This window comes from Nipponia nippon, unplaced genomic scaffold, assembly GCF_047370975.1.
Source record: "Nipponia nippon isolate SJK-2023a ecotype South Korea unplaced genomic scaffold, ASM4737097v1 scaffold_5, whole genome shotgun sequence".
Taxonomy (NCBI): domain Eukaryota; kingdom Metazoa; phylum Chordata; class Aves; order Pelecaniformes; family Threskiornithidae; genus Nipponia; species Nipponia nippon.
Genome location: NW_028262369.1, coordinates 78,164,749 through 78,177,348, shown reverse-complemented (window position 1 = coordinate 78,177,348; position 12,600 = coordinate 78,164,749). Strand labels below are relative to the sequence as shown.

Sequence of the window (12,600 nt, the reverse complement as noted above, 5' to 3'; positions counted from 1 at the left end):
ATCACATATGTGCCTGTGGTATTTCAGGAAATGTCTGCATTTCAGTCAACGCACTCCCAATCGAGTAGATGACTACACGTCTGATTCAATTTAGCTGGAAAATTGGGCATGTTGCTTAAAGTAGCCATTAATACTCAAGGTTGCGTTTTTAAAATATCTTGGACACTACCACTAGCTAATTATATACCATAATCTGTTCTTCATTACTAGGTAAGGGTAAAAGTTGAGGCCTTTCTTACTGAGATCATACATTTACGTATCTTGGAATACAGTGGGCAGTTGATCTTCATTTCGTATCAGCTGCTGTCAGTATCTTTCTTCCCTTGCATTCTACAAGAAGTCTACTAACCTACTGTGTTAAAACAATATTTAAACATAGCAGTGATGATGCTTACAAGCAAAGTTTTATTTGTTGCTGTAAACATCATGCTGTGTGTTTGCCAGTGTGTGCCTTACTAATGAGGGAAGTGACCACTAAAGTGTCTGCGATGTGTGCAGTAGAAAACATAGCAGCACTGAATTTACATTCAGGTTCTCCAATCCCAATCTAGCAATGTAAAGCTTTTAAGTATCTGTAAATATGATCTGTGTCTACTTCATGCTAATAAGACTAAAGAAACCTTTAGTCAATTGAGAATCAGGATCAGAATTTGTCAGTTCACTATGGCATGGATTTTTTATTTCAAATAAACTGAGCCAAAAAGTGCATCTTTTTTGCTTCTGAAGCAATTACTCATAATTAGGGTATTCCCACGTGGGCCTCACTATTACTAAGTTTTCATGGTTGTCAGATTCTGTTTTGTAATATGGATCTGATTTTGGAAATACTATTTCTCATTTTTTATTTACTCATTCTGAATAGGAAATAAGGTGATTCTCTTTTCAGAATAAGCAGCAGTGGAAGTGTGTCTGTATTGATAGTTGTATTCTACAGACAGTATTTTTATAATTATATTCTTGTGTAAAATGTGTAGCACATGAGAAAATTGGATTCTTACCTTTTTATTGCACAAGATTAGCTTAAATTACTTCAGTGACTCAAAAGAATAGAGTTTTGGTAGTCAGTGACCAGATTCAAATTAGTACCCAATAAAAAAGTACATGTATTCATTTATAGTCGAGCTAAGAAAAGCTTAGTCTTACAGTAGCAGAAGATGAAAATGCATTATGGAGATAAGCAGTCGACTTCCTTAGGCTAGATAAAATGTACTGAAAGGAAAGACAGAGAAGAACCTGTGTATGTCAAAGACATTGCCTGACTCTGTACCTTTTCTGGAGTGCAAGTGCTTAGCTGTGATTAGAAGTGGTATCAATGAAATATGAATGCACTGTAGCATTTCTGACCATATTATACTGTATCTACAGGGTGTTTCAAGTAACTCCTCTTTATCTGAACCAGAAGCATGAAAGAAATTAATAAAATATATGAGGATAAGGAAAGAGCTTGTACTGTGCCCTCTATATAATAGTAATATCCATGGTACAGCTCGTGCAGAAGGTGACATTGTCATTAGGCTCTTTCTCTGTAAGTCATTGGCACTTCACAAACTAAACGTTGTACCAAAGCTTAATGTAATTCTTACCTGGTGTGCTCTTACTTTGGGAGAAGTGATCTATTGCAGACAGAACCAAAATGAGGTTATAAATACAGTGCTAATATTACTAATATTTTCTGGATACTACTTATAGAACCCATCACCTAAGAATAACGAAGCACTGACAAACCGTAAGTAACATTAGAACATCCAGCCAGAGAGCGTACTTTTCCTAATTAGTATGGAGAGTCAACGGCTGGACAAATCATTAATTCAGCCAGATCACACAGTGATTAAGTACCAGGGATGCAAGTGAGAAGCCAGGAATGCTGACTAGTCCTTTCTGAGATCTGGAGAGCACTTCCAAAGTCCAAGCTGAAAAAAGAAAACCATTTCTTCTTTCTGTGCTGTATAAATACTTTAAAATACTTTCAAAACTTCTCCTGCTTGGCTTTGCATAATAGAAGAGATATGGTACTTTGACAGTATGGTCTTTCCCACCTAGCTGAAATGAGGCATCAGTGAAGAATATGTTTGCAGAGATGTGCAGTCTCCTATACAGCTTCAAGACAAAAGAAATTTTGCTGAGCATTGGCACAGTGAGCTTAGCCAGTGAGTGCATAGATTTTATGTGCTGCTACTTCTCTTTCTGTTGGAAGCTCTCAGAGCATTTCACGAACTTTAATGACTGAAACTTCTCAAAGCATTAATGACATTCCTAACTTTATTGAACAGAGGGAAAAAGGAGAAGTATTGGGGCTGACTGACTCCCCCACTGACACAAATTAATTGATCCAGCAGACACATGAGTAGGAGCCTTAATTTTTCAGATGAGCAGTCCCGTTGAACTGAAAAGGAAATGCATGTGAATAAAATCAAAACATGTACATGTTTAAAAAATTAATCCTAATTTTAACCATTAACTTCTCTCCCTTCCCACATGAATGCCTGTTCCAAAAAAAAAACTAAGAAAACTTTGAGCTTTTAAATTGCTTAATTGGTCCACTTTATGGAGTTGGATTTAATATCCGTAGTATTTTATTTAAGTCTACATGGATGTCACTCGTATTTTCTCTGAAGTGTTGACCATATAATAGGTGTGAAGCTAGACTTCAGAAAGGCACAGTGCAGTGTTTTAACCTTTAACCGGTTTAACCTTTCAAGGAACCCATGGCAGTTTTAACTGGCTGTGTTATTATCTAAAAACGTTTGTTCTTCAAATATTGATGTTATTCACAAAGTGGAATAACATTTAATTATTTTTGGTGTGTAAAGTAATAAATGGCCTTGTAAATGAAAATTGAATGCAGGGACAGGTACCAAATGTTTACTGACTATAAACACCATGCTAACTCTAGGTGAAACATTTCTTATATGTAGACTAATTTTCAAACCACATTTGTTCTGTTTATTAGTTTTAATGGCTTAGACATGTTAAAGATAGGTAGTTATTTTCCTGAATGTGAACTACTTGAGATTACTAATTCACGAACCTTTATTGAAGCATCATTTTGTGTTTGATCTGGAAAAGAAAATCCTAATAACATTTATTCTGTGGATTTCATCTGATGCTACAATTCAGTAGTTAGTAATTACATAGGAATTCACTTGACACATGAAATAAGCACTGGTAAGAATCCATGCCTAGAAGGAAGTAACTAATGAACAAAATCACAATATGTAAAGCTTTTCTTTTTGTAAGTAGGAACTGATCACTTTGGGATTTTTGTTTGTTTGTTTGTGAAGTCATTAAAGATTTTTGGTTAATAAAAAGGTTTATTTATTTGCTTGGTTTGCCAGATCAGAAATGTTAAGTTTAGTTTTAGTTTTGCATGAGGAACTAAGGGAGAGCTCAGGGATATTAATTATGAACCCTAGAAACCTAGTGCCAGCAGTGAGTGTGGTGAACCTTGAGCAACTGTCTTATAATTCTAAATTTTATTTGGTGGTTAGAGTTTTGTAATTTGTTATAAAATGCAACAAAATTTTAGTCATTTTAAACAATCTGATTCAAATTTGTTTCTTCTCCCAGCTCCCCTCTTTTATCCCATGTTGTGTCATCAGTTCCCCAGTGCAAGACTTCCAAGCTTTAGACTTGCTAATCTGAAGCCTAGCCAAAAACAACCTTTTCAAGTGGTCTACTTTAGCCAAAAAAGACACAAAAGAGTAATTTCTAACATATAAAAATACCAAAATTACAGCTAAGAGAAAAACAAATTCACCAACTACTTGCTTATTAAAGTTCTCATTTTAACCTTAGAGAGATACATGTATATACCATAGGTACTATGTGTGTATATAGATATATAAGGTTTTCAAAACAGAGTTGCAGTTCTCATTAACCTACACAGTATAGCCAAAAGCAGTTTCCAAAAACGTGGACATACCTTGTGTTCTGCACTGTGATTTAGACTGTCAGGTAACATAGGCTGTTAGATCTGGAAATGACGTGCCAGTTTTGCAGCATTGTGTCAATCCCAATGCCAGCAGCTTAAAAGAGAAATACTTTTTAAAATGAATACAGAATGTTTGAATCGCTCCAAAGAATGTTATTGCTGTGTTTGAGTGCTAACCCCCAGACTGTTTTCAGGGGTTTAGTATTTTTCTTATTTGGAGGAAAGTAAGAGCAAAAGTTCCTTGCAGTGTTATGTGAACACTGGGTTTGCTCTGCTCCCTTATGGAATAATTACCAGTGATTAAGTGTTCTTGGTTTTTGTTTTTCCCATCCTGCCTCCTTACCAGTTATGTAATATATAGTTTAGCAAAACTCTGAAGACTGTTTAGAGTTACTGGCCTTCTGTAAAGCAAACAGCTAAACACTGGAGTTGATGCAAACAGGGCACTTAGCATCTGAAAGAAGTGTTAACACTTTATTTACATTTAAATTAAAATGGACACTTATTTATGTGTTCTGGTTCTGAAAGGTGTGTGGTACATCTGCAGAGGCCTATTGTTTATTCATGCTGTAAATCCTTTGAAATGTGTTAAAATGCTTCCCACTCATTATAAAAATCCTGCCACCCATGGATTAGGGCTTTGATGTCACCAATCCTGCTTCAAAGGGTTCTTTCAATGCTATTAATCACAGTTTAGCCTCTGAAGATATAGCCAGAGAAAACATTTGGACATCTTGTGCTAGACTTGCTAAAACTTTGAAATATACAGAGTGTCTTGCATATGCACAGTCCCGTATCACTTCCTCTCTCTTCTCTGAGCCTTTATTTTGAAAAGCTGTTTTGTGATGACTTTGGCTTTCTACAAGTACAGAGGAAAAAGTTTAGGACACGTCATACTGTACATTTAAAAAAAGGCACTCGTCTTTCAGTTGACACCACAATATGTTTTTGCCTGAGGAATTGAGTCAGTCTTTAAAAACCCCAAGGGACAATAAGATTGGGGATTAAGCAGGCCTATATGTCAAAAGGTCAAAAAAAGATACGGTCTTATCATTTTCTCATCTCTTTCATTAGTTTGTGAGCTTAAGATGCTGTCTAAACACTTCAGGATCCACATGATTTCATAGAAACGAGATTGTTTCTGCTGTCTTTTTCTCTTTTAAATCTCTCAATGAGTCACAGAGAAATTGATTACTAGTGATTGAGCTGTATGCCTTTGTGCTGTCGTTGTTTTCATCAGCTCAGTAGCTAAGGTCAGTGACATACCACCTTATCACTGACTTTTTCCTCCCTTTTAAATCAACACTGCACTCTGTCATGCCCGTGCTGAATGCTCTGCAGGCACAATTGGTAATGAGTGGGGTGTGGAAGAAGTGTGGTGGTATCTGCTGGTTTTAGTACTATTGTACAAACTGATTTTCCACCATACAAATTTTTCCCTGCTAAGCTTCTTGAACAGTTTTTGCAGTATGTGTTTCTTTCTTTTTGAACAGGTAACTTGGCACAAGCAAGAGCCAGAGTGACAGCAGCATCTAGGTCTTTGCCTCCGCAGCTTAGTGCTGGGCGTATCAAGGTTGGTAGTGTTCCCTTTGAAGACAGGCAATTGTTCATAAAATATTACAGCAAGACTATGGACACGATGCTTAGCTGATATAGGTATATAGTGAGGTTCTTACCAAATGAGAGTCTGCCTTAATATCAGAAAACATGCACCTCAGCTGTGAGCACCGTTTCCAGTTTTAGTGGGGACCCTGTTGTAGAACGCAGTGAAGAATCAATTTACTACTGATTAATCTTTAAACTTTCAGAGTGAAATCTCAGTTACATTGATGTTGGTAGCAATATTCCTCTTTATTTCAATGGGGTCATTTTCCTCTGGCAATTTTGGCCAGAGAGAGATTTAATTAGGTAAAATTTGAATAGTGTATTTAACGGTATGAAAGGCAAAATAAAAAAAGATCTGTTCCTTTTTTATTCAACTTGCAAGTGAAATACCAGGGCACATTTGTGACTGATAGATGACCAGAAAAGAATAACTCGACAAAAGCACTGTTCTTTAAAAAGAACTGTAGAATTTAAACGCCGCTGAATTTTGCCGTAAAAGGATGTGGCATAATTGCAAAAGGATGGGATAATTTTATGGCAGTTAATAGGGTGTGTTGCCAATGCAGTACACTTAATTTGTGAGGAAAACTCTTGTGCCTCAAGCTGATAGCACGTGCAGCCCCTCCCTGCTTCTTAAGTAGTACTGTTAGAGTTAGCTTAGTTAAGGGTTTGGGGTTTTTTTTGCCTCCAAAGCAAGCGGTAATAATTTTTAAAAACAAATGTGGTAACAGCAACTGTTCAAAAGTCTGCAGAATTTTATGTTCTGGGTTTTCTGTTTCTTTTCATTCTCTCCTGTGATTAGGAGCTCATGCTCAAATGTTGATAGAGTAATTCATGTCATCCAGACATCTCTATCCTTCACTGTACCTGCAAATATAGATGTGAATTTCAGAGATTTATTTCCTCTCTGGTATAAACACTTTCAGTGCTCAGTGCTGAAGGACAGATAATGGCCTTTCCAGTTTTCTTGTATTATACACACATTGTCCTCCACATCCAGCTATATTCAGCATAAGCTTTCTAAGCATGCATTTTATTGGTACAGCTGCAATGGAGTAGAGCAGTTCTCTTTTAGAGCTTTAATAAACACAGTCAGTTACTAAGTGGTGTTTAAGTGGTTTTTACTCACCCTTCAAACTTTTAAGGAAAGAGCTAAAAGACATGCATAAGTGCGGCACTATTCAGAAAATGTTAATTGAAATAGTTTGTAGCTGAAAAAAATCTTTCTTATAATTTCATAAAACTTCTAATTAAAACAACTTCAGGAAAAAGATTTGAAATTACTATTTTACAATTTGTTAAAAAAAATCCAAAGATGGTAATTTTGTTTGGAAGTTTGGAAATTTTCATTTGTTATTTAATTTATGAGCTTTTTTGCTTAACGTATTTTTTGGTTTTACAGTATTTCATACCATGCCAGCAGCAGGTGTGGTCAATATGTGAAAGTAATAATTTCCAGTGACTTCATAAGGTGACATGATGTCATAAATCATTCTTTTAATATTGTTTCAAAACTATTATAAGCAATTTTTTTTTAGTGACGGAACAGTCTTCTGTAGGTCAAGCTGTTTTCCATTTCAGTTGTAATCATATAAATGTATATTGTACATCACTACTACTATCATGTAAAAATATGACTTAACAGTTGAAATATTCTTCATTTTAGTTTAAAAAGAGTAGCTAGTGATTTAAAACACAAGATTATATCATGACATTCTTATTATGCTCTATTGTTTTCTACAAAGCCAGTTGTGATAAAGCCTGTTGCCTGTTGTACATGCGATTATTGCCCTACTGTAAAAGTGCATGGCTTCATAGACACACAATGTTATAAATTAACCAGAGACAAAACTTCTAAAAATTCTTACAGGGAAATCTCCCTAGCTTCAGGGTCTATCAGAATTTTTCTAATGGAAACGTCAAATATTTCTTGTCAAAAAGATTTGGAAATTGATCCTACTCATAGAAAAAGGAATCTCACGATACTGGTTTTACCCTGATTTTCTGAGGAAAAGTATATTACATCTCTGTGAGTGTTTCTGACCATCTGTCTTTCTGTGTCTTAACTCCCTTCCCCCCCAAAAAAAACCCCAAAACAAAACAAAACAAAACCCTTTTGAACTCAGCAGGCTGTAGTAAACCATATTTGACAGAGTGGCAAATCTCAAAGATCGTTAAGATTCTACAGGTTTGGTGAAAATAAGCAGCTGTCAAAAGGAGATGCTTACAGTATCCTACTGCCCAAAAGGTAGAGCATAAGCTTACCCTTTATGGGCCAGCAGATCTTCCAGGTATGATCATGAGTACTGAACCTCCAACAACAATATCACTACGAGGCTCTGTTTTTCTAGACAGACAAGAATCCAATTTAGAAGTTCAAATTCATGGACATTTGAGCTTCAGTGCAGTTCTCAAACTATTTGCTTTTGCTCTTGATTTGGTGTTCTTTATGATTAAATTGTCTTTTAATACTAAATGTTACCAGTTATTTTGAACTTACTCTCAGTATTCACTGGTATGGCTTTTGTCTTCTACCTGACCTCTGCTAGAGATTTAGATATCAATTCTCAAAAAGCAGTTGCCTTGCCAAGATAATTTTGAAACATTCCCATATCTTTCCCCATGGACATGCCTGCTCTTCTGATTAGGTCATTGATGTTTACTTTGTCAGGTGACCTCTTAAGATGTTTGATGTTATCTTGCTGATAAGGCGTTTTTCCTGGGATATATTACAGAGTTTTCTGTTAACATCCTTAAAACTGAAATCAAACTGCATCTTTTTTTTTTTCTTTTTTTTTCTCTCATGAGTTCGTTTGAGATGCGTACTAATGCATGTACATCACTCTGGGCTAGAACATCACAGATTACAGAAACATACTGAAATTTTTATGGTCACCCTCATGGAAATCTGTCTCCCTTTGCACCATCTGTATGCTGAATCTTCTCTTCACAAGTTTTCTTTTGATTTCTTTCCCAACGCAAAATCCATTTTCTTGATCTATTACTACTTAGTGCTTCATTTCCTTTGTATTTTGCATGCAGTCTCCTAAATATCTCCTGAAGGTAAGAGACACAGTTACTTTATTGAGAACCGTAATCTTTCAGCAATTACTTTTAGTGTTCAGAAGAGTGGTCTTAAGTCAGTGAGTGTTGGAAATGATCATATGGAGCAAAGTCCAGGAAGTGTAGCACAGGTGCTGACAACAGCATTATCTGGTTTATACAAATGCCACCTGGTCAGAGCAGATGGTAAACTGCCACAAAGCAAGTGACTGCTAAAATGTTGTTAATGCTCCATGCAAACAGGATGCTGGTTGATTTTCTTTAATTTTGTTGAGCTGTAATACAGCAACACAATCTGCTTGTGATTGGTAACCATGTTTATACTCATTCATAAATTCTGGTTTCATTTTGATAAGAACAGCTGTACTGACAATATAACTAAAATATACAAGGAGCAATATGTTTGCTGTCCATGTATACCCTCTAAAAATAACTCTTCTCAAATGCTGAAAAAGCAGTATTTGAAGCTATGGCAGTTCAGCAGAGTAAGATTTCTGAAATTCTTGGCATCAAAATGGCAATTTAAAGTAATTAATAGTAACCACAGCAGCAGAAAGGAAAAGACTTGTACATTCTGAGATTACCTACTTTGTTTGCCACTTGTTATTCGACAGGAACATTTTTCCATATGTGAGCAAAATGAGGCAGCTCAATTTACTTCCTGGTCATTACAAAAATGATAACTCTTCCTATATAGAAAATAAGACCGGATGGAATTCATTGTAGTGTTGATAAGAGGAATGCTTCTTAGAAATCAGTTCATAAGGTATTGCATCTTGACAGCTGCTTCATTGGCTGAGGGTTATACTACCATAACAAAAGTGTGAAATCATTTGGAATACTTACAGCTCTCTGAAATCAGTGTGTGTCCTGCATGTGTTAGAAGCTGGCCTTCCTAACTCTGATAAAGTACTCTGAAGTACTCACACCTGAAGGAACGACCGTAACAAAAACTGAACCCAGCTTTCATGGGTGAGGTGGGGTGGGTCTGCAGTGTTTCTGGAACAGCTCTAACATCTGAGTTTTGTCTTCCAGGTTGACACGATGGAGGTTATGCGACACCCTGAGGAAACAACTAACATGAAGCGGCAAACTATGGCTTCGTATTTTAGGGTACAAAAGTTAAATTGTAAACAAACATTTTGGTGATAAGAATAATAGATATATCTAAAATATTTGTGGGATTGTGAGATCAAAGAGAATAATACGAGATTTTTTTTATTCTGTTGTGAGGCCTTTGTAGACTCCTAAATTTCTTTTGCTCCTTTTCTTTTTGTTTCCTCATACTTGTACTTTTATAATTTCACCAAGTACATTGATAACAGAATCTAGAGTCTAGACTATTTCCATCTAAAATGCTGGAGGTCTAGAACAGGCCTCTTTAGGAACAGAAAACTGATTTTGTGCAAATAAAATAGTTGTCAGTACAAAAGCCTTCATATTTTTTCACAAGCTCAGGCATACCTACTTTTAAAGATTAAGATTTGTCATTTGTGCTAATAAGTAAAAACAATCCATCTTTCAGAAGTACTGTTATAAGTCATATGGATTGCCATTTTATCAGTAGTAATCCTGTCTGGGATAATGTATATTCTGCATGTGTGTTTAAATCAAACAGGTAAGGAAAAGGCATTGAGAATGTTGGAACTGGAAGGTTAGCAGTCAGGAAACCCACATGCCAATCCAAGGCTGTGGGTTGATGTTTTTTTCTTGCAGTCATTGCAGAGTAGAAAAGTTTTGAGCAGTTGGTCCTTGGGCAGCACTGGTACCATGCAGAATGGGGAAGTTCACAGTGCTGTGCTAGCCAGTGTGGGTCAAAGCTTCATGCCGTGTAGGAATACCTGTTTTCTTTGTCGTGCAAAATAGTGTAAGGAAAGGCACAGAGGAAGCTCATGTTCAGCCGCCTGAACATGAGCCAGCAGTGTGCCCAGGTGGCCAAGAGGGCCAATGGCATCCTGGCCTGTATCAAGAATAGTGTGGCCAGCAGGACCAGGGAGGTGATAGTGCCCCTGTACTCGGCACTGGTGAGGCCGCACCTCGAGTCCTGTGTTCAGTTTTGGGCCCCTCCCTACAAGAAGGACATCGAGGTGCTGGAGCGTGTCCAGAGAAGGGCAACGAAGTTGGTGAAGCGTCTAGAGCACAAGTCTTATGAGAAGCGGCTGAGGGAACTGGGGTTGTTTAGTCTGGAGAAGAGGAGGCTGAGGGGAGACCTTACTGCTCTCTACAACTACCTGAAAGGAGGTTGTAGCGAGGTGGGGGTCGGTCTCTTCTCCCTAGTAACAAGCGATAGGATGAGAGGAAACGGCCTCAAGCTGTGCCAGGGGAGGTTTAGGTTGGATATTAGGAAAAACTTCTTCACCGAAAGGGTAGTCAGGCATTGGAACAGGCTGCCCAGGGAAGTGGTTGAGTCTCCATCCCTGGAGGTATTTAAAGAACGGATAGATACGGTGCTTGAAGACATGGTATAGATGGACTTGGCAGTGATATGTTGACGGTTGGACTCGATGATCTTAAGGGTCTTTTCCAACCTTGACGATTCTGATTCTATGATTCTACCCAGATGTTGCCTCAGTGTGCAGGGTACAAGGACACACATTCAGACTTGTCTAATAATACAAGTGTGGATTTAGAGTGCTCTTGCAAAGAACTATGCAGGTGTCACCTGTGGAGGAACTGTAAAAAAAAAATGCGGAGTGGGGAGTGATTGTGAAAGTACACCATAATATGGATGCAGCCTACAGCAAAGTGACCACAGTCAGCTTGGAATTGTATGTGATTTTGAGCTTGAGTGCATTTGCAACAAATACTTATCGTACAGTGGGTTAATGAGGTGAGGATGGAGCAGAAGTATCAGTATTCAGAGGAGTCATTGGAAAAGCAGATATATATGATCTCATCACACATTTTTCATTTTAGTGTAAAATGCAATGGAATTAATTGTTTTCCATGTCCGGGGTGGATAGGAAAAGAGGTAATGGGCCTACGTTTCAGCAGGAAGATTTAGGTTAGATGTTAAGAACATTATGAATAGTCGTGATATTGTAGCGCTTCAATAGATTGTCCAAGGAGATTGTGCAGTCTATATCCTCAGTGATTCTGAAAAATGGATTAAACAGAAATGTGCCTGAAATGGTACAGTTACATCTGGTGTTCTCTTTGGGCAGAGGACTGAACTGATGACTTCTTGCAACCCTTTCCCCATGATTTTCTGTGAATTTCTGTGGTTGGTTGTTTCACAGTAAAGTTTGTTCTTCTGTTGGGGATATTTGATTGGTCAAATGTGCCTACAGTAGAATTATAGTTAGGACATTTTTCAATATTTTTTTTTTTAATATGGGCCTTCTTCAAATACAAAAATGTGGTATAAGGAGAGACGAAGAGAAAGGTGTCAGACGTAAGAAATAAGAACTAGAATAATAATTTTTTTTTACAATTGAAAACTTTTAATAGGTTCTGGGTTTTAGCCAAAAGCTTAAAAATTAATAAAACGTCAATGCAGATTAACATCACAGATTAAAATAGAATCAAGCATTACATACATCTTACAAATACTTATCTCCTGCTTAAGTAGTTGCATTGCAGTTTTTTGTCAAGCGTGTGCATCTCTCTTACTTTTCTCACTAGTATTCCCTCATGGATCTTTTATCCAAAATGGTTGTTGGACAGCCTCACTTTATCCGGTGCATTAAACCTAATGATGATAGAGAAGCACTGACATTTTCTCATGAGAGAGTTCTACTGCAGCTACGATACACTGGAATTCTGGAAACTGTCAAAATACGTCAAAAAGGGTATTCTCATCGCATCCTCTTTGAAGAGTTTGTGAAAAGGTAAGACTCCTATAACATGGCTGTTGTTTTAAAACTCCATTCAATAAAATATATTCTATGTTTAAGTACAGAAAGTTCTACAAACATTGGTTTGTACATGTATGATCTGATGCTCCAGTGGGAGCAGTGACTATCAGAGGTAAAGACTACAAGAGATGGAGAAAAGTCAAT

General features: G+C 37.0%; 1 protein-coding gene across 1 annotated transcript in view; it reads left to right on the top strand.

Moving 5' to 3' along the window:
* The window catches only part of MYO3B (myosin IIIB), a 206,722-nt gene that overhangs the window by 119,189 nt on the left and 74,933 nt on the right, over positions 1 to 12,600 (top strand). The window contains exons 24-27 of the mRNA XM_087731497.1: positions 5,425 to 5,504; positions 8,579 to 8,599; positions 9,635 to 9,712; positions 12,224 to 12,429. Of these exons, the coding sequence (XP_087587623.1) occupies positions 5,425 to 5,504; positions 8,579 to 8,599; positions 9,635 to 9,712; positions 12,224 to 12,429 (385 nt within the window). The remainder of the gene's footprint in view (positions 1 to 5,424; positions 5,505 to 8,578; positions 8,600 to 9,634; positions 9,713 to 12,223; positions 12,430 to 12,600) is intronic.